The sequence below is a fragment of the Mesitornis unicolor genome, unplaced genomic scaffold, assembly GCF_000695765.1.
Source record: "Mesitornis unicolor isolate BGI_N332 unplaced genomic scaffold, ASM69576v1 scaffold20951, whole genome shotgun sequence".
Classification (NCBI taxonomy): domain Eukaryota; kingdom Metazoa; phylum Chordata; class Aves; order Mesitornithiformes; family Mesitornithidae; genus Mesitornis; species Mesitornis unicolor.
The window spans coordinates 3,843-29,608 of NW_010161989.1; the positions used below are offsets into that span (position 1 = coordinate 3,843).

General features: G+C 55.3%; 1 protein-coding gene across 1 annotated transcript; it reads right to left on the reverse strand.

Annotated features, from left to right (window-relative positions):
• Positions 1 to 2,789: 2,789 nt before the first annotated feature.
• On the reverse strand, positions 2,790 to 25,606 carry LOC104547693 (nuclear receptor corepressor 2-like; the record flags this gene model as incomplete). Its single annotated transcript, XM_010193499.1, has 8 exons — positions 25,571 to 25,606; positions 15,726 to 15,792; positions 11,383 to 11,570; positions 10,262 to 10,355; positions 7,815 to 7,993; positions 5,373 to 5,427; positions 3,548 to 3,699; positions 2,790 to 2,867 (listed from the first exon to the last, which is right to left on the reverse strand). Coding segments are annotated over exons 2-8 (803 nt in total), but the record flags the coding sequence as incomplete, so codon positions are not given.
• Between the last annotated feature and the right edge of the window lie 160 nt (positions 25,607 to 25,766).

The window sequence follows — 25,766 nt, forward strand, 5'->3', positions numbered from 1 at the left end:
GCCGGGCAGGTGTCCCCAGGCACCAGCAGCGCTGTCACACTGCAGCCCTGGCTACAAAATGAGCCAAAATCAATCCCTTTTGTGTCCCAGGGCCAGAACAGCGAGCGGGGCCACCACGCAGCAACATCCCATCAGCAGAGGATGAACCTGCACCCCAACACCGACATCCCAGGCATCATTTCCAGCCACGCAAACGGCTCCTCCACAGGTAATTTCAGGACTCTTCGAGTCTCAAGTCAGCTCAGGCTTAAACGCCCACAGCATCTTTTACTGGTATTTGTGGCAGCAAAGTTTACCGGCCACATCCAGGGCTGTTTGTGTCTGACGTGCTGCGTTATTAAACCAGGATTTTGGGACAAGCACCTCGCCGTGTCTGAAAGAGAAGTTGTCAAAGCCTCGGTCACTAATGAGGAGCCGCTCCCGGGGCTGATGAAAATCGAATGCTTCCCAGAAATAAATATAATTCATCTCGTTAGGCACCGAGGTTAACGGAGCTGGGGCACACATTTGCGGTGTAAGAGGCAGTTTGCTGAGCTCTGGACCTGATCCCTGTAGAGGGATGCCAGGACAAGGCTGGACCGTGGTGGGGGCTCTGCTTCTGCACTGGAGATGGGGCACACGGGGACCCGGAGCCAGGGGCAGGCAGCGGTGGGGATGGCACTTACCCGAAAAAGCCAAATGGGTTGTTTATAAGAATGGGAATGGTTTGTGTTCAGGGAGGGCGGGACAGCCGGCGGGATGGATAATTCGATTTGGGTTTTGGCAGGGGCAGGGAAGAGGGTGGGCCTGGGAACGGCCGTCAGCCCTGGCAGGGGACGGTGCCGGCTGCCCGGGCAGGTCAGGCCATGGGCCCCCGCCCCGAGGCCCGGCTCCAGCACCGCTCCCCGAGGAGGAAGGGGGGGTCTGGGCAGCTCCAGCCTCTCCCATGCCACGGATCGAGTCCTCGAAAGCGTCAGCACTAACGCACGGGGCTGTTTTGGCGGGGAGGACGCGAGCGGCGTCTGACAGCAGCGCCGAGGGGGCCCAGCATGACGGCACATCCCGCGTCCCCCCGTCACGGTGTGTGACTTCACCCAGCCCTGAGTCATCCTCAGCGGCTCCTCCATCCAGCCACCCATCACCGCTGCCACCATGGCTTCACCTCCCCATCCCGGCGCCGAGCGGGACCCCCACGGCTTCTCCCCCAGGGAATTCACCACAGGAAGCATAACCGGCAACGCCACTCCAAAATCAAAGCAGATTCATTCCGGATTAAAACCCCTGCGCTCCTCATGGAATAATTACACTGAAGCTTTTCCCCCAGCATGGTTGCAGCCCGACCACAGCCTGGCTGAACAGCTTGCCCCAAGAGCCGAGCACATGGCATTAACTGCCCAGCCCTGGTTTTGGTGCCCCCCGCTCCAGAATTGGGGGTGTTCACAGAGAGATGCTCTTCGAAGAGCAACCACGACAGCCCCCCAGGCGACGCATCCGCGCGAGGGCCTTTTCAATCCAAGCTCATGCAAATTTATGCTTATTGCTGTACACTGAACATTGGCTCAGATGGTTTCACCCTAACTCCAACTATGGTTTTTTTTCTTGCTTTTTCAATGAGAAATTACACACTTGGAAGTTATTCCTCTTCCCATTGATTTCCCTCCCCCTTTTCAGGGTTAAATGGCATTTTCTATACCTGAACACAGAGGATTATTTTAGAAAGGATCTTCATCTCGGGAGCCTGAATATTATGCATAATGATCCATCAAACGCGTGCGCCTTTCATTCACCCGGGAGAGTGCGCAGACTGGAAGCAAAATCATGTGAAGTCCCCGCTCTTGGCAGGAGATTTTGAGCAGTAAGTGGCAGCTTTATGAGGAATATCCTTTGCCAGGGGACCAGCAGCCAGGGAGCAGTGGGATTCTGATTTTTTTAATGGACTTTTAATAAGTAGGCCACAATGACAATCCTGACACCGGAGCAGCTTTATTTCGACGTGTAATTATCTCCGCTTCGCTCTCAAGCTCCCCGCAGCCTCCAAGAGCAAATAAGCCCACCAACCTCTGCGGGAGAAAAGGAGCGAGGAAACAGCGCAGGGCCACTTGAAATGCTCTTTGTATCACACCTCATGCCATGTAAAAGTCAACCTTCTCCTCCCCTCCTCTAAACCAATTACATCTCGCTTCCGGCATTTAATTGCTTGAACCCTTACCAGCAGGAAAACCCGTGCTCAGAGCATGGGAAATACAAAATACAACCAGTGCTTGGTGGGTGCAGGTCCGTGGCCACGGGAAAAGGCAGGTAGATGCAGGGCAGGGCGTTAGATCGCCTGTCTCCCTCCACACTTGTTGCTTACTCAGTGTTGAAACCAGCACGAGCTGTGTTAAATGTCTGCACTGCTAACAAGAAACAAATGTGGCCCCATGTTCTAGTTGCTGTGATCTAACAAAACAGACCATGGTAAACACCATAAAAATGTACTGGAGGGAACCACCCTGCGTTTGCTGGGAGAGGGACGGGATAATCTAACAGGGCTTTATCCATCTCTAACGTCTCTGAAAAAAAGAAGGGAAAATTGGGCCCCGTCCATGACATTCGTCATGTGCGAGCTATTCTGATGTCTTAATGCTGCAGAAATCAAATTGCAGCAAGGCTACCTATCTGCCTCCCCGCCGGGATCTAGACCCAAGCGCTGCTTTTTATGGCCATGCAGCGTGAGGAGCTGCTGATGTCAGCGGTGGCGCGGCCAGGGCAGCGTTTCCATCCCTGTCCCCACATTATCTGGGGAGAGGCTCCCCACGCGGTCACCTCACGAATGGTTCACTCCATGGACCTGCGGATCCACCAGCGGGACCTTCCTCTGGCTGAAAGCATTCGCGGGGACAAGGTACCTGCCCAAAAGGTTAGCGCTGGTCTGGGTACCTGGATACTGCGCTATCAGCAGCAACACTGGCACGGTCACGTCTAGATTTGTATCTTGGCCATGGTAACGGCACGGGTTGATGCAGTCGCCCACCTCCAGGTACCTCGTGGTGCCTTGGGTACCTGCCTGGCCCTTCACCAAAGGGTTAAGGGTTTCCTCCAGCTCTCAGCCACTCTCTGGCACTTTAGGTTTACACACCTCTGCTCAGGCGGTCACCAGAAGTTGCTCCAACCCAGATCATCCTCCTCCCATGCCTTTGTCCATAGGATGAGCCTTTGCAGGCTCTGCAAGACAGGAGCCCCTCCAACCAAATCCCAGGAGCCCCATCCCCAGAGGACAGACAGAAACCAGCCCTGCTCGGTTCCTGCACAGAACTGCAGGCTGCACCCACAACCCCGGGCCAGGTCTTCTGCATTGACTCCATCCCCTTCTTCAAGCACCTTAGCGTTGTTGTTTGCTTTTTTAAAGCTACTGTGACCTTGGCACTGAACAGACAAACATCAACCGCCCCAAAACAGCTTGTTCTGAAAAGATACACAGAGCAAAGCCACAGCCCCACAGCAGCCTAAGCGAGATCTCCATCTGAGGAGGGGAGAAAAGACGCATTTGGGGTGCTCAAAGCGCCGCTGAGAAGCTGCAAGTGCCAACTGCTGCATCTCCCCGCTCAGCCCAAGGTTTCCACGCGCTCCTCCTGCTCTCACCTGGCCCTTCCCGCGCCGCCGGTAATTCCTTCTCACGAGGTTCTTGTAGTTCTCGTTCTTCTTGGTCAGGTAGTAATACAGGACGCAGTCTGCCACCGTCTGCAAGGACACGGGCGAGTCAGGGGACGGAAGGCACTGACCTCCAGGAGCAGCGCCAGGCCCTGCCATGGCCAGGTCTCCTCCTGCTTCAAGAGATCTGCAGCCCAAAGAGGCTTTCCCGCTCCTCCCTCCCCAAGCCCTTCGTGGAGCTGCAAGAGGGGGACGATGCCCGTAAAAGGGCTCGGCTCTTCCAAAGGACAGACTGGGGCCATCCCGCAGACGTGGAGATGGAGATGGGGTGCAGAGCAGGGGCACCTGGACACTGGCTTTGGGCTGCAGCTTCACACACAGGATCAGAGGGTGCATGGACCCATAATCCCCCAGACCCATCACGAGCCGGGGGCCGTTGGGTGCTCCTGGGGGTGCCTGGGTGCTGTACTCTCCCCATCCCCGTGCAAGGAGTGGGACCATTTGCAAAAACAGATTGCAACTTTTCAAGTGTTAATTGGATCCCTTTCTAATCCAGCCCTGATTACACACACGAACACAAAAACTTACAGTCATCTGTTCCAAGGGCTAAGATCACTACTTTTTTATAATGCAATTTAAAAATCTATTAATTCATTACATTGAGCCATACTTTGCATCTCTCTCCAACAGGATAATAGATGTGTTCTGTATCATAATTACAGCCTGATTTACAAACGAGTACAAATAAAATTAGAAGACATTTTACAGCTTGGAACACAGACCGGATTGTGAGCATCATCCAAGTCCCACCGACTGCGGCTTTAACAAGTGGGAAAGGCTGAAAAGAGCCTGGTATCTTACAGCGACAACAGCAGCACGAGGTGGCTGCTGGCCTTTGCCTGCTCGCTGCTCTGGACAGGAAAGTCAAGGTCTTAGAAACTATTTATAATGTAATTCAGGTTGGAAAAGAGGTCTGCAGGGCGCTCCCCTGAAAGCAGAGGGGTTCTCCCAGTGTGAGTGGACTCTGCATGAGATGGGCAGAGGATGCACCTAACTACAAGGACCAGAGAAGCAGCAGCTCTCCAGTGTCTCTTGCTCAGGAGAGCACCTCCATCCGTGTCCTCGCAGGCTGGGTCTGTCCATCTGTCCCACTGGAGGTACCTGCCTTGCTCAGAACCGGACCAGAGACTCGCTCTTCCTTCTGGTCTCTTTTTCAAACCTTTCTACCATCAACCCAATAAACAGCAAAAAGGAAGAGGCCAAGAAACACAACACAGCAGCTTGGGAAAAGTCAGGCCCTCCTGTGAGCAAACTGTTCTTAAACCCCGAGGGGATGTGCGTGCATACACGGCACCAACCCCAACTGCTGGATGAGCTGGGACTCAGTCCGCACCCCTGAGCAAATCGGGGCCCCCTCCTCTTCATGTGGGGCAGCCGGGTGCCCGCACCCCCTGCGTGACAGCCTGGCTGGTGCAAAGCGCCTGTGGGCGATGCTGGGAAGCCGCTCCACCAGGGCGGATCACGGGGTGGGCTACATCGCCTACGCGCCAGGCTGGATGTGTTCACACATCCCATGGTGTGAGCTCCCCATCTCCCCACAGCTGACTCAGTCCCTTGGCTCTGCGGGGACGTGGGGAGCCTGGACCGTGTCCGGGGCTCTGAGCCACCACCACCCACAGGTGCCCAGCATCTGCTGGCTGCTGCGGCACCCACGGGAACCGTGTGATGGAAAAGAGAAAGCACCAGGCAGGGCAAAAACTTACCTTCCTGTCCAGAAAGGATGCGATCAGGCCGAAGTTCTTTGGATGCTGCATGAACCTGGGGGAGCGAGAGGGAGAGGGTCAGTGTGGGTGCTGGCTCTGACCCCCCTCACAGCTGGGCTGCAGTGCCCCAGGCAGCAAGGCCGGGACTTCCCAAGGGACTTAAGGGTTTGAGAAAGTATTTGTCTGCTGCTCAGCTTCCCAGAAAGACAGGAACTTTAAATTTAGCCAGGCTGGTTGGGAGCTTCGATGCGCAGACGTTTGTCATGGGGTGGGAGAGGGCAGGGGGGCCGGCAGTGTCCCACAGCTCCTCGTCACCCTGCTCGATCCCACGGCCACCCAAGGCCATACCAGCAGCAGGATGGGCACAGCGGGCAGCTGCACATCCGGCTGCAGCCTCGGGATTTGGGAAGGAAAGGGCAAGGAATCGCCATCAACGGCTGACCACAAGCACCCCGCAGCACAGCCAGGGCTGTCCCTGCTGCCGAGCAGGACCAGGGGCCAGGCTGGGCTGCAGGGGTGGCTGCAGAGGACGGGAAGGGAAACCCAAGCCCCAGGAGGAAGCACGGAGCTGCCACGTTGCAGCGTTGCTCAAGAGATCCCCGGTGGCAACGCCTCCTGCCCAGCGAGCGGAGGAGCTGTCAGCAGCATCGGGAGAGAGCATCGCCCGCCAGCGAGCAGCGCAGAGATGTCTTCTCCAACAAATCTCTTCGCCTTGCTGGTAGGGAAGTGCTGGAGGCCAACAAGCCCTTGGCATGCAGGGCCCTGCTGGCAGGAGGACAGTTAACTGCTGCATCGCCAAGGCACAGGGAGCCTGGATCTTGTGCTGGGGCTGGAGGACAGCGCTGGGCCCAATGGAGAGGTCACCATCGCCATAGGCTCTGCCCTGCTCCACGTGTGTGGCTCTGCCGGCTCCCAGGAGCTCACAGCTCCATGCCCTGGGCAAACAACTCAGAGGCAAGAGCTGAGTGAGCTGTGCAATGCAGGCAAAAATCCAGTGACTTCCATGGGCCAGGCTGTGTCCCCGTGGTGAGGGACAGATGCTGTGCTCTCACAGCGCCCAGCACAACACAGTCTCAATGCCTGAGCGGGATTCAAGGGGTATCACAGCCATCCCTGCTCCTCCATAAGTAAACCGTGGCCAGGGGGACAGGGAGGACGACAGCGATGGGCTCTCCATAAAGAGACCTGAAATCCTGCCCAGCAGCAAATCAAATCAGACTCTTGTGGTGATGTTTTGACGGCTAAAATCAGTTCAGACTCGGAGCCTGTCGGCCTTGCAGTGCCTGGCTGTCTTCTCCAAGAGCCCCCACCATCAGGGGTTGCACCGGGTTTTCCCAGCCTCAGGAAGAGGATGGCTCTGGGTCACGATCACAGACGACACAACTTTGGTTCACCTTAAACACCCAGGCCAGAGGCTGCAGCCCACCAGGCAGCTCAGGTTCCCGTGTACTGGGATGGGGACAAGAGCCAGGGCAGGACTCCCTGGGTCCTCCTGACAGCTCCTAAGCACCAATCTCTTAAAACGAGCCGAAATCCTGCTGTATTTATGCCTCGAGCCCTGCACCCCCCACGGTGATGACACAGAAACCACCGTGCACAGCAGGATGCACGAGCAGGGTGTGGATCCTTCCAGCCCTATTAGCCAGGCCCAGCCCCGCCATTAAAGACCAAGCAATTAGCCTTTGCGTCATTTGCGGGCAGGCCTCGTTTGGAGTGTCACATTTTAAGGCTAATTAGCAACGAGGGTTCTCCTTTGCAAAATGCCTGGAGCTGCTTTGCTTGTTTTGTTCTTTTTCGCTCCGTCTTGGCAATTAAGTTATTTCAGCTGCAAGCAGGAGCTGCCATGAGGAGGGACTGGATGAGGGATCCTGGACACGGAGAGGCTTCCAGCGTGGATGATCGTGGGCCTGCTGGTCATCCATGGAGCTGTCTCGGCATTGCCTGCAGGCTGGACTAAGGTGGTGCTGGGATGAGGTGGTCCCAGTGGCCCCTGCACCTCCGTGTCCCTCGTGTCCAGAGCAGCGAGCCCCAGCAGAGTCCATCCTGGGCTGATTTCACATTGAGGGCACCAAGGATGCTCTGGTCCTCTGTGCAAATGGAGAACGCTGGGCTATGAGATATGGACAACTCTGGATGTGAGACTGAGCTGGGAGCCAGAGAAGGGATCAGCAGTCCCCCAGGTAACCTCTGTTCATACAGGGAAGCTGCACTGCTTGCAAACAGGAGGAAGCTCCATGCCCAGAGTTTGCTCTGGAGTTTACACCCATGGGAACAGCAGCTGGGGGCAAATCCAGCGCAGGATGGAGCACTGAGGGAAGCTGAAAGGGGTCTGCATAAGGGGGTTGGACGCAGACAGCCCTGAGCATCCCTCTGGACACACAGAGCCCAAAAACCAGGCATGAAAACCCAAAAACGTAACAGTTTTGTGTATGGAGCACTCACTTTTCCCGGAAGGTCTCCTTCTCCTGCTCGCTCCACATGTTCATCACTTGCCGGTCCTTGTAGACCTTCATGGGGTCGTCCATGAGGCCGTTCATGTTGATGAATTTAATGCGCTGCTGGTCGGCGTCGTAGAGCATGGGCGGGATGACGGCGAGCTGGCGCATCTGCTTCTCCAGGTTCTGTGGGGAAAGCAGAGAGCAGGGCTGGTCAGCACCATGGGGACCGCAGGGGACAGATGTTGGAGAGGAAAGGACAGGCGGGGAAACGGGAGAATTCACAAGCAAGCACCAGACAGCTTTATTGCTGGGGTAACTGTAAATTAAACGCTGAAAGAGGCTATCGCTGTCAGCCAGGAAACAATTAATCTTTCGTTCTGAAATAAAAGGCTTTAAGACGCTGTGTGGAAATGTCTGACTTAGGCAAAACGGCTCCCGGCCGTGACGAGACAAGGCAGAGCAGCGGTGGCCATCAAACCCAGGGCTGCGGGGAGCCTCAGCCCCTCACCCCGAATTGCGAGGGAAGCAGCTCAGGACTGCCAAGCTTTCAGAAAGGATGGGCAGAGGCAGACGCTGTGTTTCCCTTCCACAGGAAACCTAATGTTGTTCCAGGAGGCTTCAAATGTCACCGTAACGGGGCCGTCATTCCTTCCTTCCCTCCCAGTGCAACACCCTGGGACATAACCTGATGCCTTTCCTCCATCCTATTCCAGTGCAGAGCTCGCCCAGAGCCCTGGCTGCACACCAGGACAGGACAGACTGGGCACGCTGGTTTCCATAAGGATTTGCAACAGAGTGGCCAAAGTGATGTCTCATTCGTGCCATCCCCTGCCCGAGCACCAGGACTGTCCCTTCAGCCAAGCTGCTGGTGGTTCCCGGGCACAGGTCCACCCTGCAGGGATGGAGGGATGCTCTGAACTCCCTCTTTGCTGGCAGCACCATCACTCTGAGTCCTCCCTGACACCTGGGGTGGCACAGGCCAGACCTAAGATCCAGCCCTTCAAGTGCTGTGATTTTAAATCACAACTAGACTCTGGTTCCTGGGAGAACAGCAATGCCCAATCCCTTCCAGCGAGCTGCCACCCCCGGCCTGCCCACCATCGCTCTGCTTCCCCGCTGCGACTGAGCAGACCCAACCTCCTCTTCCTAAAACACAGCTCTCTGCGTGCACACGGACGTTTCAGCTCATTTCATCATGTTCCTCATCCTCACTAGGACACCTCCTGTTTAGCAACCGGCTGCTTCGGGTGTCCTGGGGGTGTCAGCTCATAGTGGGAGGTCACAGACAGCTCGCAGCCTGAGCATCCATCCTGACAAGACCCTGACAACTGCAGACAGCCCCAGGCGAAGGGAGAAAGCCCCTGCTGAGAGCACAGGACCTCTCCCTTCGCCTGGCAGGGTCTTGGGGTGCCGAGCACTGTGGATACACCCAGCCCTGTCTTCTCTCCAGCAACGTGCTGGCCACTACTGCCAGTGATGCTCCCTGGCTCTCACCTCCCTGCTCTTTCCCACCTGAGGAAGGGCTGGAAGCTCTTGAGGTCTCCTCTGAGATGGGCAAAGCCTTGGGGCTCAGCAGAAGGCTGTTGGGGTGCAGATAATCGTCTAACAGTCCCCATGGCCATGACCTCTACAGAGCTGGGAAATTTCCCTCTGCTTCAGAGACCCACATCCTCCGGGTCATCACTTTAACAGCAAACTGCCAGGACCCAGGGAGCAAACCGCAGCTCACAGGCAGCAAACACTGCTCCTCAGCTATTGCTGGGCCATGGCTGCTCTCCCCTCCCAAACGCCATCCATTCCCTGCAGCTCCGTGCCAAGAGAGAGGAGCCCTTGTGAAACCAGACCCAAAGGAAGCCAAGGTCGCGGGGATGTTTCAGGATGAATGGAGCACTCCCAGAAGATGCGGGCCAACTGGCTCACGGACAAACCATTCATCCCATAGGATTCCCCCGTGTCGAGCTGCGCAGCCCATTCAAAACAAAACGAAACACAAAAACCTGGCAGCCAGGGCACCAGCACCCTTCCTTCCCTTCCCACCGCCGCTTCCAGTCCAAACCAGCAGCCAGGAGGGGTCTGTGTGGTGCTACCCAGGACACACTGGGGTTTCAGGTCCCTAAGAGGCACTCGGATGCCACTAAGCCCTGCCCCGCTGGCCATCAGCTCCTGGGTGCTGTGACCCATGCTTTGCTCCTGCAGAACCATCACACAGCTCCGTTACACTCCTTGGGTTGCTGGAAAGATGCTGCTGGGTATTAAACAGACACCTCACTTCGGATCCTGTCCAGAAAGTGTATGAGGCATCGTGGCCACCTCCCCAACCTCAATGTGGCCTCGAGTTGCTGAGATTTGGTATCAGATTTTACCACAGGACCTGGCAGTGCTCTCCTGGCTTGCTCGGAGAAGAGCGGAGCGAGGGGGGAAGAGGAAGGAGGAAGGACAACCCGGTCTCACCTCTTGCTCCGAGAGCCCGTCGATGATTTCGGACACCTCATGCTCGCTGCGTGCGGCCGACATGGCGAGCCCACCGCTGCCCCTCTGTCCTACCCTGCTGGGAAAGGGCAGCGACACACTCAGATGCTGATCCTCCACCTTGTAAACCACACTCGCCACATCCCCCCTGGCCCTGTCACCTTCCTTTTTGACCTCCATCATGGCCATATCCCAACACCCCACGCCGTGGGAACGGCGCCCACTGCAGCCCCATGGGCTCTGACAGCCCAAAAACCACCGGCCCCCATGGCCCCTGGGTTTAGGGCTCACAGGTCGAGAGCCTCAAACCACCCTCCTTACCTGTGCCAACCTCCTGGATCGCTACAAGAGAAGGACATTTCATACCCAACCATAGTCCCCCCCCATATTTTCATTGCACCACAGCAATAGCATCGAGGCATCGGTGTCAGCACTGTGCCACCACATCTGGTTTGCAAAGGCTGCAGGAACTTCTAAATCAAAAGCAGCCATTGACTTCTATTCCCCCCCCAATATCACCCAATGTAGCAGCCACACATCCCAAGGAATTAAAACTTTGCGTATTAAGCAGGTAAAAATTAAAACATTCATCAGCACCGTTTCTCCCCTTCTCTTTAAGCTAAAATAAAGCCACTGATCAGGAAGGTTGGACACATCCAGCTGTTTGTGCAGCACAAGGGATGCTGGCACGAGGGTCTGGGTTCAGCACACAGCAGGTGTCCCTGGGCAAGATCCCAGCGCTGAAATGGGAAGGACGGGGAGTTTTCCACAAGAAGGGTGGAGATCATGAAATTGTGTCTCCTCCCTGCAGGAAACACCATGACCTCATTTACCCTTCAACGAGCAGATGGACAGGGGAGGGGACAGACAGGGGACATCCCTTCCAGTGAGACACTCGAGTCACTTCACTCCATTTGTGGTCATTCCTAGAACCTCTGCCGACTTCTCTTTTCCCTGCCATGCTCCAATTAAAGCATCTGACCAGAAAGGGAGAAACGGGACCGATCTCCATCCCAGATGGCTCCTCCCAACACCAAATCCCACACCCGTCCCCCCCAAAAAAAAGAGAAAGGCTGTCTGGTACCAGCTCAGCCCCTTCCTACCGCTTCTCCTCTAACCTCTGCATGCGCTCTTGCAGTTCCCGCTGCTTCCGGATCTCTGGGAATTGCTTCTCATAGTATTCCCGCACTTTGCTCTCTTTGGCACGGCGCCGGGGGTTATTTTCGATGCGCTCCACCTTTTTTTCCCAGGCCTCCATCAGCTGGTCATAGCGCTGGCAAAACTTCTGCTCCTGGAAGAGGCAGAGGGAGAGGGGGAGCTCAGGAGGTGCCCAGGAAGGACCTGGTCCTCCACGGAGTCACATCCCTTAAAGAAATTTGGTTTATTAGGACATGGACACGCTCCAGGGTCTGGGATCAACCCGAGGGCAAATTCTCCAAAGAGGCCATCAGGTGCCCTCAGGGTTTTCCCTTCCAGACCTTTACCTTTGGTGAAACACAGACATGGGCCTTGCTCACCCATCGCCCCTCTTGCCTGAGCATCCTCAGCGCCATGGGTGCCTGATGCGGGGGGGATGCACGACCAAGTCGCCTGCCTGAGGCCACCACGCAAGAAGGGACCGAAACACGGCCCTGGGAGGGCACACAGGAGGGCAGCAGAGCCGGTTTCCAGCTGCTGCTCCTCCTTTTTGGCCCAGGATCAGGCCAAGTGCATCCTCACTGAGGGCAAACCCGGGCTCTGCCGAAACGCGGGGCTGCAAGGGGTTTCCAGGCCACGTCCCCTGCGTGACGTCCTCATGGCGCACCCACACGGGTCCAGCACCGCGCTTCTCCTTTGTCTTTATGGGACCAGCAACCACAGCATCAAGATATCATCTGCAACACGAATGAGCCTCCCTCCACCCCCTCAAATCGCTCCTCTCTGCTGTGGGAGGAGGTCACCCGTGGACAAGCGATGCCCACGCCGAGAAGGCCACGGTCCCCGACAGCTGCAGCGGTGACAGGAGCGATGGCGCCCAGCCCTGCGTGCAAGCAGCTGGGGGACAAGAGGGAACGTTTCAAGGTTTCATTTTGAGTCAAGCAAACGCCTTCTAGGCCCCGTATCAGGAAGCGAAAGCAGATGTCGCTCTGCAAAACAATTGATGGCAAACCCCCGGTCGCCCCCTCGCCCCGTCCAGAACGGGTGGAGATGGGGGAATCCAGACTTCAAAGAAATCAACTCATCTCTTGCCGCGTGCCCCAGCACCAGAGGGAAGTCCAAGGATGTAGGATTTCCCAGCTGGGCTCTGCTCTCATTTTGCTCACTCTCAGCCACCAAAATAAGGTAAAAAGAAAACCCCAAACTGATGGAAACGCCTGATTCCAGGTCAGAGGCAGCTGGGCTACCCCACACCAAGCAGCTCAGTCAGGCTGTGGACCCCAAGCACTGGCAGCTCCATGGCCCAGCACTGGTGCCAGGCACCCACAGCACCCACGGCCGGCATCGCAGCAACCCCAGCACGGGGGTTTGGTGCAGCCATCCCAAACCTGGGATTAACCCACGTCCCGTGATCCCCCGGCCTCCTGGAGGCCCCTTGGCAATAACGTGAAGAGGACAAAGCACATGAAACCCCACGGCTGATGCAGACTAACGCTCCCTCCCCCAGATAAACTGATTCCTCCTTGCAGAGCCAGAGGCTTCCTGAAGCCCTGCATTTTGGAAGAGGCTAAAAATACCCCACAGGGGTCATCGAGCCTCAGCACTGGGATGTGTCCGGTGCCCCCAGTGCAGCCGGGAAATGGCCCAGCACCAGGACTCGGTCTGAGGAAAAGCTTCCAGGCTTGGAAAGGCTCTTCGTGCCTTTTCTTCCACTCCTTGGGATGAGAGCTTTATCCAGAATTCCTCTTTTCAGGAAGTGGTATTTGCAGATGGGAACAGCAACACCAACACCGTTACGGCCTGGCTGAGCACTCCTGACTGGCGTCTGCTTCGTAAAGCCCCTTCCCACCACAGAGCAAAGCGATGCCCCCTGCCACGCGAGCTCCAAACCCACCGCAGCGGGGCCGGTGTGCAGCATCCCTGCCTGGCGCAGGGGTGTAGGTGGGATATGCGCTCCTGGAAACCTTTTGCCGCCACCATCCTTCAAAAGCCACGGCCGCAGGCACCTGCTAATGCCGCGCGTCCCCAAATCTTCACAGCTCAGCCACCAGGAGAAGCCGCTCAGTCGGGCAATTTGGGAGCAGAAGCATCTCTCTTCCTTCTCCAAGCAGCCTTAAGCAAGCGCGTCCTTTCCTCAGCAGGAGGCTTTTAGCACCGGTGCTTCCTCTACTCCCCTGGCCGGCCAGGCTCACCAGCCCCTCCGCCTCTCAATCACACCCATCAGTGACGGCGAGCCAAACCGGACTCGACACGCGGATCTAAAACTGGATGAGTAGTAACGCCGCCGTAGCAGCTGAAGGCAGCGTGGAGCCTGTGCCAAGCCCCGGGGAGCTCGCAGGGGAAGAGCGAAGGTGACGGGAGGAACCGCTCCAATTCCTCTGCGAGCCCCACGGTTTGGTTTCCCCGGCGGATGGAGATACAAACCTCTCACAGCCACAACAGCTCCCTCGACCCTTCTCGCTCCGCAGCATCACCTCTCCGACGGCAATTCAACGTCTGCTGCCGTGCCCACCTTGGAGGAAGCAGGAGGACACCCCACGGATGCTCTGGTGGGGGCTCTCGAGGCTGGACCCCGCAGGGACCGAGCTCCGACCCCGCTGACAACAGCCCAGGAAAGCAAAAAGGGCCAGAAAGAAGCGCTGGCACGTAGATGGGCTTTGCTAAAAATAGGGCCTGCTACAAAACGGGCAGAAAAATAGCTAAGCGAACCCATTTTGCAAACAGAATCAGCAAATGTATTCACTCTGCACATTCAGCAACCGTATGTCGCCTATTTTGTAGAATAGGCAAAACGCTTCCCTAAACTGAAAAATCCCCTTTCAAGGACACTGAACGAACCGGCTGGCAGAAATTCACCTCTTTTGCATGACAGGCGACTTCAGCCGTATTTTAGGAACCGCGCTCTCGCAGCCTAATTAAACCTTTTCCCCCAGCTCCTCGGTATTCACGACTCTCTCTCCAGATTTGGCGCAGTAACCGGCCGTTTTCCCCCAAAAAGCAGCTCCTGAGCACCTCCCTTCTGGCTCTGATAAAACCACGCGAAGCTTTGCAAGCCCCGTTTTGGGAATATTGCTTCCCACAACCGCAGGAGTCCTCAGCTGTGGCAGAGGAGTCCCGAGCACCGTGTGCTGAAGGTGTGAGCCCTGCAGCCCCTTGCTAGAAGCCTGGAAGAGGTTTTAGCGCAGAAATAAACGTGTATTTGGACACAAACGGGAGACACAAGCATCTTCTGGAATGCCAGATCCACGGCTTTTGGATGATGGCTACAAAATGGGGGGAAAATATGAAAATAATTCGGTTGCTGGCTCAGAAATGGCTCTGTAAACAGCCTTAGTGGGAACTGCTTTTAAAGGCAGAGCCTTCCAGCCACTTCCCAGGGCTGATTGTTTTGACTTTTTCCAGCAATTCCTCCCAGCTGGAGCACCTCTGTCCAAATCCAGCGCCAGACGCTCGGAAACCTGCACCGTCCGCAGCTGAAGATGCCAACGCCAGCACCTGAGCCCGCGCCGCAACGGCAACACCGAGCTGGGAACCGGGATTTACATCCTCCGTGTAAAACGTGAAGCCGCGATCCCTTCATGGAAAGACACCCCAAAATCCCCCTTCCCAGTGGGGAGCATTGCTTGCTTCTGGCATTTCCCCTTCAGTGCTGGTTTCGCCTCCCTGCTCCTGCTGGCAACGACCACACGCGGCCGCCCGTGCCAAAACCATATGAATTCTGTACATCCCACTTCAACTTTCTCCTCTCTTCACCAGCGACTTGCAGCAAACACCTCTGAAGCCCCATAACAAACTCCACCGTCCCCCTTAGCTACACCCAGGAACCAGCTCCTCGATGGACACCGGAGCCACCAAAGCTGCCCAGGAATGAACCGGCGCAGAGCTCGGTCTTTGCTTTAAACCACAAATTCCCCGAAAATGGCTCTGTGGTCAGCTGGAAACAGTCAGACCAGTCTCCAGCCCATTTATCGGAAGCAGAGTCAGCTTGTTTCACACCTCTCCTCGGGTTCAGTTACTCACAAAACAGACATTTGCGCTGTGAACGGGATCAATGAGGGGCTCTGCTGCGATGAAGCCATCCCCAAATGCTCGCTCTGCAGGGGGCACTTGTGGAGGGAGGTGCTGCCTGCAGCACCATCGGGGACCCCTTCTTAGCATCCAAGTTATTCTAAGCCTAAGAGATGCCCCAGCAATGCAACAGGCGGAGTACGGAGCTCCAGCACCTCTCTGCTGGAGAACGCCCTTTTCTCTCACGTAATAAATTACACTGCTTTACACACAGAAAACGAGGTGTAAGGGAATCACTTACCCACTGCTTGCGAGCATGATTTCTCCTCTTAAAGTACAGAATTAACTTTTTCCGCATTGCCTGGTTTCTGTAAAGGGAAAAAACAGAGACGAGAGGTGATCAACAAGGTGGCTCAAACCCAAAGCTTGGCTCTCCCCGCTCCCAAAGGAGCGGCGCAGCTTCCACCTTAACTCAGAACGGCACCGACTTCAGAGCAGCAAACGCTGTTACCTGAGGACCCCATGGCAGCTTAAAGACCAACAAACGTAAGGAACCTCACCCACATGTGCTGGGTAAAACCAGGGCTAGGGTTGAGAATTGAATTCACTAACTCCCAATTGTGCTCCATTCACCGTGTGCTCAGCACTGGAAACAGCAGCCACTCCGCATTCACCAACGGGCCAGGCCGCTTCTTGATTATTTTCACATTTTGACCTACAAAAACCCACCGGGGTCCCAAAAGTCGAGGGGCTCAGGCCAAGTTTGCGTGGTGGGAGGTGGCTCCCCAGGGCCAGCAGTGACGGGGCTGCCAGCGCTCACTGGGGTTACCCACCCCGGCTCCGAGGTGCTGATAAGGACGCAGATATCTCCTGACCTCCTGCTTGCCTGGAGCCCTGCCCAGCAATGCTGCAGTGGGAACCGGCCAGGAAAGCCTGGCCAATTACAGAATGTGAGTCCTCAAGAGAAAAACCGGCCACTGCAACCACAACCCACCCGGCCTCTGCCCAGGCACTGCCCTGGCTGCTTTTCTTCATTATACAGCACAAAGTAATTGCTCTGAGAGGAGCAGCGCCAAAGCAGAGAGTGCCCAGAGCCTGCTCCGAGCCTCCCGCAGTCGTTCCTGTTACAAACATTCATGGCCATAAGATCTGCAGGTAAAAGGTAGAGACCGGGGGCAAAGGAGTTTCCTTAAGTCTTTGATCCCGATTAAAGGCAGAGCTGCAGTGTGTAATCACCGATCAGGAGCTTAACAGCCTCACACAGGCACGTTCTGCAGGCTTTAGCAGAATGAAAAGACGTCCTGGCTGCTTCCTCATTCCCTCCTGGCTGGTGAGGAGGGGAGAAAACCCCTCAAAAACCTCCTAACCAGCGGCAAAGGGGACTCTTTGGAAAAGAGGGAGAGGACCCAGCCCACTTAGAGGGAGGTCTGGGGCAGTCCTGGCTTAATTGAGGGTGGAAATCATCCCAGAAAGTACCCAAGTGTTTCACTTCTCCATCTCCTCACTGCATCACCAAAACCCTGCACAGTCACAGCTGGGGAACAGCAGAGCTGTGTCAGACCCCAGGTGCCCCCAGCCCAAAAAGGCTGCACCAGGATTTGGGACAGGAGTGGTTTCTTCTCCTGCACCCCATGGCCACACTCAGCTTCATGGCCTCTTTGCAGTTCACCACAGAGGAAACACTGGGCTTGATTCCTGGTCCTAACAGTACCATTCACATGTTGTACCTTGTGTTACCAGAGCGATGGGACACATGTGAAGCCCCTGATCACTGGCTGAGCTGCACCACATCTCATTCCCTTTGACTTTGCCTTGAACGCCTCGGTGCAAAAATAGACCTTGATTTCAAATCAGCGCTAGCAAGCAATGCTCATAACTCCTCCTACAAACAGAAAACACCAGCTACAGGCTGGGAACAGGCCCCAGTTGAAGCCACACAGCCCCAGCTGCCCTGCACTCCACCTTGTGTACCCTCTGAATTGGTTACCAGAGCGATGGGACACACGTGAAGCCCCTGATCCACTGGCTGAGCTGCACCACATCTCATTCCCTTTGACTTTGCCTTGAACGCCTCGGTGCAAAAATAGACCTTGATTTCAAATCAGCGCTAGCAAGCAATGCTCATAACTCCTCCTACAAACAGAAAACACCAGCTACAGGCTGGGAACAGGCCCCAGTTCAAGCCACACAGCCCCAGCTGCCCTGCACTCCCAGTTGTGCATTGGCAGAAGGCACAACCGGGTGACGGAGCCAAAGGCTCCTGCAGAGCTGACACCTGGGTCCACAAAGGTTTTCTGAGCAAGGGTTTGAGTATCAATGGCATCAATCACTGAGTGGGGGAAAAAAATTGAGTAAGTCCATGCATGGGGCAGTTTCTGCCTCTGCTCAGTTTTGGTGGTGTGTTTACAGAGGACTCGCTGCTGTTCTGGGCTGCACTGCAAAGAGCAGAGGCCACCTCATTAGACAGATTAATAAACATCGCTGCCAACGGCTCCTCCCTGCTGGATCACAGCACACCGCTGGCTTTTGTCTGCATCCACCCAGCAGCCTCGGAGAGAGCTGCAGGCGCCTGCCTGAGCTAAACCTCACAGCTCACCTCTCTGCAAGCAGCACTCGCTTCCAAAATCAGGGAAACTGAGGCACGGAGCTGCAGGGAGGGAGGCAGGAGAAACGAGGAGCGAGGCTGTGCTACACCCACTGCTCCAGAGCATCCATCTCTGGGGGCAAGGTCAGAGCAGGAGATGGAAACGCCAACAGCAGGAAACCACTGGGGTGATGCTCACGATGATCAGTGTGGGATGGCCCCAGCAAGGGGGCACGGGTGGTCCCCTGGGGCCAGCACGGCCACACCAACCCCTGCCCTCCCCACGCCAGCCTGGGTGACATCTGGGAGCAAGGTGAGGCTTCGATGCGCTGCTGCTGGATCCGCTGCTGCTGCACACGTTATGGGGAGAGTAAATAAAGCAAATTAGCAGCTCTTACGCAGCTCATGGGTTGCCTTGAGTTTTGCATCATGGCTGACCTTGAAAGTGTGAATACAGGCAAAGACTTCACAGCTCCGCAGCTGCAAAAATGCCTTGAAAGCTGGTGTCTGTTTACCACCGCCAAGGCTGAAGTAATCAGAGAGTGAAAGGATTAGAAGCAACAACAAAACCCCCTCATGCCCTGAATGTTTTTGCCACTTTATCTTTTCGTTGCTTTGTTTTGCATAAGGTCAACCTTTCAAAGGTTAATACAAGCTGGGTAAATATAAATAGGCTTCACGGTTTATCTTGCTGCATGTACCGCCGTTACTTGGAAACCGTTTGCAGCGAGGTTAATTCGGGCCACGCGTCTCCCAAGCTCATGCTGTGCTCCCTGGGCAAATCAAAGCGGCGAGCGCAGCCGCTGCGGCACCGCCGGGGAGGTGAGGGCTGTCTGCTGGGAGCCCTGCACCGAAATAACCCGCAGCGCATCGGAAAGGCTGCTCTTGCCATCCTTCACCATCGCCCTCCTGCGCAGCCCGAATCCTCGCACCAGAAAAGCACCAGGGATGGAGACCTGAACCTCCACGGGGTGAAGAAGTCGGGTGGTTCGCAGGCAGAAAGAGCGGAGGCTCCTTAGATAAAGCAACAGTGACTCTTGTGGACAGATCCGAGTATTGCTGGGCTGGCACAGCGCACATTGCACACAGCACCGGGCTGGGAGGACACTGCCCCGTCCTCAGCCGTGCCCCATGCAGCTCCCAAGGGCTGGAGCAGGCTGGGATGGACCCAGCGAGACACGGAGCTGCTGGGGGCTGCCAGCTGGCACATCCCCATCCCTGCGGTCCACAACTCATCTAATCCCTGCGCCTCTGACTCCACAGCTCCCTGGTGTGCCCATGTCAAAGCCCATTTTTGGTGGGCCCTTGGTTCCACGCAGCACCAGCTGCAATGAACTGGCACACGATTCCCACTCACCTACCCCAGAGCAGCCCCGGTTTTGCACATTTCTAACGCTTCCCTCCTAAGGCAGCTCCTTTTCCGAGGTGAGGACACCACACTGTTACCTTCCCCACGCCAAAAGCTATCCCAGTCCTTCTGCCACCAGACGAGCATACCCTGAGCCTTCTCTGCACCCTCTGAGTTACACCAAACTCAAAGCTCCACGGTTGAGTGTCGCCAAAGCAGGAGTCAAATATTCTCTACCATTTTGGGTGTGATTCTGCAGGAGCTTTTCATCCTTTTCATCCTCACCCCACTGACCTCACTGGTGAGCCCCACACCAGAGTGTGGTTCCCAGCACCAAACCACCAAGCGAAATACATCTGCTCGGAGCAAAGCAAAGGGAGCCCCGTGGGAGCAGCCACTTCCACCTTAACCGGCTTGGCACGAGGTTGGTTTCGGGTTTTTTGGCTTTCACAACGGAGCCACAGTCAAGGAGAGAAGCTGTAACACTGATTTTTGAGTTACTTGGCTGGGGCACACAGGAATGACTTGGCTACGATCCTTCTGGAGGCTGTGATTTCAAAAAGGACGTGTGTGCACGCATGCATGGGTGCTGGGGTGCACGCAGGCGTGGACACGGCCGAAGCGCTGGGATAAGGTTCCCGAGGACACAAAGAGGCGATGCAGCGCGGCACACCTGGCCCGGTACGGGGCGAGATGAAAGGCGCTTTGCTGTTTGATCAAAACTAATCAGGGGTATTTAATTACACAGGAACGTCTTTCATCAAACGGCAAACAAAGCAGGGATGAAGCCTGCGAAGAGCAGCTGGCAAAGCCACTGCAGGGCGAGATGGAGCACACAGGAGAGGGTCGGGAATGGAGGAGCCTCAGGGCGGCTCCAGCCAAACCCAGTGGTGTTGGAGATCTGCAAATCACGGCACCAAGGAGCCCAGCAAGAACGCTCCAAGGGGAAAGAAGAGGCAACGGAGAGCAGCCCAGCTGTGTGTCTCCTGGTACGCTGGATCCTGCGCATTGCCCATGCCAAGGTCCCAGGGCAGGCATCAAATCCCTGCCCCTGTCCAGAGGGGAGCACTGGGTCATTGCCCTCAGCCGTTGCCTTGCTCTGAACTGGCCCATAATACGCTCTAACCTTTGAACCCCGAGGCAGGACACGTTCCTGGAAAGCCAGCTGCTGGGAGCAGATTCACTATATATTCTGGATATGCAATATTCAGAAACGCTTTCTGGGGATGCAAAGCACAGCGGCTCTTTAGTGAATTGACCCCAGAGTCAGCTTCTCAAATTGGGCCCTACAGGTCCAAAACGCAGTCAGCTTTGAAGGTCCAGAGTCACCACTGTAATCCATGGATCTGTGCTGTTAATGCATCTGATGGCTCAAAAGTTGGGGCCAGCGAGATGCTTGTGCTCCAATCCCTTTGCAAACACAGGCACCCCGTTATCAGAGCCTGCCCAGGTCCCTGCAGTGCCACCTCCTCGTGAAGATGCTCCCACTGCGGTGCTCAAGTGATGCCCTTGGTTATATCCACACAAAACACCCAAAAGCAAGCCCTGGCTTGGCACTGGCAACGAGGAGGCAGCAGGAGGCTGCGATGTGTCCCCATCACCGACTGATTCATTGCAAGGCAACGCTTCTGCCCCACTGCACGCCAAGGGAGAATAAAAGAGATGAGAAACCTTGAATGGGATGAACGGGGAGCCGCTAGGTGAATTTCTAATGAGGAAAATGTCGACAGGCGCTAATAAAAAGACCTGAAAGAGAATGCATTAGTAATGACAGGGTTGGGAAGAGCATTTGCGTTACATGTCAGGCTTCCACTATGAATTTAGAGGCAATCCTGTGCTACTAAAACCCCTAAACAGCCAGTAATGAAAAGATGACTTACATCTTCCAGTGACAAGTGATTTGGAAAGCTGCAGTTAGTGGATTTTCAGAAGAAAGCTGTTCTGCTCTTTGGGGAGAAAGCGGTGGGGGGAGTGCATTTGTAAATGAAAAAGGTATTTAGAAGCCCCGAAATCTCTCTGGAAATCTTGACTTTGGGTTTTCATTCTGAAGAGGTAAAGCTCCCCCCCAAAAAAAGCTATCAGCAGCAGAAAGGTGTGCAAGTGTTAGGAGTCCGAACACAAGAAAACCAGAACCACAGCAAGGTTTTGGCCTGGCTCTCTGACACCTCTCAAGGGGACAGAGCCGGGATTCACCCCGATATTTCCGCATTTCGCCACAAAATCAAGGAGCAGCTCTCGAAGGGCAGGGTTAAAGCAAACCCTGCGAGCAGCACCTCGCACGCACTCACCCTGGGCTCTCCGGTTTTCCTCCTGTCTGCTTTGTCAAGGCTCAGAAGCTGAAGTTTGGCTTTCAAACGCAAATCCCCCACGCTGTGATTACAAGAAGGGGGCAGGAGAGCCCCACAGGGCTGCTCCTCATGGCTGACTGAGCAGGAATCCCCTGCGCAGAGAGGAAGGCCCCATCGGAGAATATTTCTCCGTGTAGACAGCAGGTAATCGATCCTGCTCATGCGAACAACACCTTGTCATTTTTCAAGCCCTTCAAGGGAAGCAGGTGAATATCTTTGGTGCTGGGAGCCTGCAGGGTTCACACAACCGCTACCACGGGATAGGGAGAGCAGCTCTCGCCTCATCCACCCGGCTGCCAAAACAAGGAGATGAGAGACCCAGACCACAGGTGAGCGACCCTGCATTTGTTGCTGTATTTCAGCAAAATCTAAAAACTAAAACCACCAAAACCCAAACCGAAACCAAGCTAACGTGGCTTTGCAACCTTCTCAACCGATGCAGAACCATTCAAGCAGCCTCTGGTTGCGTTCGGGGCTGCAACGCGTCCCGAAGGAGCCTCCCAGCCCATTGCAAAGCCAAACAATTCACACCTTGAAAGGCAGCAAGGGCCAAACTCATCCCTAATAAAATGAGGGCGTTAAATGCCGTCTTGCTCTCATCCTCCTTGATGAAAGCAGCAGAGCCCTTCCCTCCGAGGCCGCAGGTATTTCACACAGAAAGGCTGCGGTCCCAAAGGCAGGTCAACACGAACCGCTCCGTGCTGCGGATCAGGCGGCAGATGCGGCATTCAAAATTAACCACGTCTCGCAGGTGAACCGAAGGGACCCGCGAGGACTTAAAAGCTTCTGAAGCTGCAAACGCTGGGATGAACTGGGGCGTGAAATTAATTCTAACTGTACTGCAGAGGAGACAGGCCATAAAACTCCCCGAAAAGAAGAGAGCGGTATAACGTTGGAGCAAGAGCTGCAATTCTCCCGGTGACTCCCCAGTCAGCTCTATTAGCACCAGTGACTCATCCCGGCTGAAAAGCAAAGCAAACAAGCAGGAAGGATTAAACCAGCGTTGCAAGGCTGGAGAGAAATCGAGGAATCCTGGCGCTGCGATATTCAAATGGCTTCCCACCGACGCCTGCAAACGTTCGACTGAGGAGAACATAAAGATCCACCCTGGGAAATGTTTGAAAGGAAGAAAAGAGGCATTTGTGAGTAGAAAAAAAGGCATCTGTGAGTAGGAACAGCCTGGCCATCCTCCTGTGCCCAGGTTTAACCAGCTTCACGTGGGAGCAGTTGCTATTTAGGGCACCGGAGCCAGCACGCAGCAAGGTTTGTGAGCAGGATCACAACCCAGATGCGCCAAAAGGCTTTTTCACCGCAGTTAAATCCGCAGATTGAGGGTGTTCAGGAGCATCTGCGGCCGACTACACCTCGGCAAAGCACGGCCGGGGTGTCCTGGCAATGCTCCTGGTGCCTCTGGCCGAGGGCTCCCAGCACCCTGAGCACCCATTGCATCTCCGACCAAAACTGCCACCTCCCAGCTACGGAGCAGGAGCTGCACTTCTGGAGCAGCAAGAAACACATGAAGAACATGGAAAGAATACAAAAGACCTCAGAAGGTGTGGGTAGGGTCTGGCCATCCAGCATGATTTGGTCAAAATGGTTTTTAATACCCTTTCCTCTTGGTCAAAGGACCCTGAATCATAAAGGAAACACTGAAATCTGGATGTTGTACCTGTCTCCCAAGCACCCAAAAGTCCTTTCAGGGACACCAGAGATGGGAGAACAGCACGCAGCGACTTCGCAGCTCCATCAACAAGTAGCAAAGCGCAGTTCAGACCCCAGGACCTCCAAGATGGCCCCCGCAGTCAAAAGCAGCCAACATCTGGAGCCCAGATCGCTCAAGGGCCTTTTGCTGACCTAGATCCGCCAATGTGCTCGGCTGGCATCAATAAGCAGCTGAAGGCAGCTAATTGTGAGCCTTCTGGAAGGAGGAGACGGAGGCTTTTCATTAAAACGTGTGGTTTCCTTCCCGTATTTTTGCAGCATTAATCACAGCGAACGTTAACCCCGAGCCTGCCTGCGCCAGCCTCTCCTTGGTCTGTCACCACCACAGCCGCACGGGAGGGATGCCCGGGGTTGGGATAACCCTGTGGATGCCTGCGAAGGAAGGGATGGGGAGCTGCTCTGATGGGGTTTCACATCCCATCCCCGGTTTGCTTCACTCCTGACCTGCGCAGTCAGTCCCCTCTCCTTTGCTCCCATCTTTCAGGCAGCAACCGAGGACAGGAAATGGTTTAAATCACAGGAAAAAGTGATCACAAATATTGGCAGGGGAATGGAGAGCGGGTGAAGGAGCTGAATCTGCTTTTAACTCATTCATTGCCAAGACAAAACTAGCGATGAGCTTGAAATGGTCACCTTAGCGCCCGCCTTGTGATGGCCCCCCAAGAGAAGAGGGGGTTCAGGGGAGCCTGAGAGACAGTGACAGCCACAGGCCAGTGCCACAACACAGAGAGCACATTCACTCAATGCTGCACGAGGTGGCTGAGCAGCCACCAACCCCTCCAACGCAGGGGGGGAGCACAGACCCTCTGCCAGGCACCATCGCTCTTCCCAAGAGCGCAGTTGTCACCTGGAGCACTTCATTGGTGAACGACAGGGGAAAAGCATCGCCAAAAAGCTACGGGGGTTTCTCAGCTGCAGAAGAAGTCCCCATAACCCACTGCTTCATCCCTCCTGGTCCCCAGGAGATGATGCTCCCCTGCCCTGGAGATGCGTAGCACAGCAGCACCTTGGGTTTATTCACAGCACCCAGGCCACAACCCTGGTGTTTTGGGGTGGGTGTTTGGGGACCTGCTGAGGCCTGCAGGAACTGAAGGGCTCAGGGTGACACTGGGGTTTGCAGGTTTTACATTGCCTGGATGACACAGGAAGCCTGGGGTGGAGCAGGAACCGAGTGGGGTCACGTCACCAAACCCTGCTCCTCCCCACAGCCCTCGGGGACACACAGACACCACCTAAACACCACCTAAACACCACCGCGCTCCCCTGCAGCACAGCTCCATTAACCCTTTCCTTAAAGAAATTAACAATTTCAATTAACACACCGCTGAAAAGCAAAACATTATTAACTTCTGCTAATAGATTATTCAAGATGATTATCGCCAGCTGACCGAGGCCGCGCCGAACTAGAGACGCTGCAGGCTGCTCAGAGCAATCACCGCTTCATTCAAGGCAGATAAAAGTTTCAGATCTGGCTTGACTATTGAAATTTCCAGCTACAATCACCATTATCGCCGTTCTCATTGCCTGTTAACATTTCTCCTCTGCTCAGGAAGTCGCTGTGGTTATTAAATGCAGGTTGATGATTAAATCATGTATTGAGGTGCTAAGTCGAGTTAGACGATTGCTAAGTCTTGGTCTGTATCGTTGAAATAACCCGTTGTTGTTAGACATTAGAAAGGGGCTTCATGAAAATCCAATTGTAATTGCAACTTCTCACTTTACCTCGTCTTTCCCACATGCAGACACACACACACACACACACACACACACACACACACACACACGTCAGCAGCCCATTTTGCACTCCAGCCTGCGTGAAACACAGCAGAAAACACCCAAGGTGAATGCTCTTTGGGAGAACACCAAGAAAGCGGCCAGGATGTGCATCCACACCCCCGAGAAAAACCCAAAAGCACCTTCAGCATCTGCCTGAATCCACAGCTCCCAAGTGCTGGGGCTCCTGGAGCTGCTCCTGGAGCTGGTTGATGCTCCAGGCACCCGGAGCAGCCAAACGCCGGCTCTAAAAGGATGCTCGTGATCCCTCAGCAGCATTAACCGGGGTCTGGGAGCTCGCCTGCATCCCTCCCGCTCCAGCCTAATGCCCGACCTGACATTTAAAGCAGCCTTTATTGCCATATACTTACATTTTAATGTTTTCATGGTACTGCCTGGTGTCTGAAGGCTGGTTGTATAACGGCTGAAATAAAGAAGAAAAATGAAGGCATCAATGGCAGGCTCTGGCATTTAGAAACTTAAACCCGTCAGAAGCTGCTGCTGCTGCCTCGGCGCAGGCTCCATCTCCCTGAGCCGTTCCCATCCCCGCGCCCCCCAGCCCCGCTC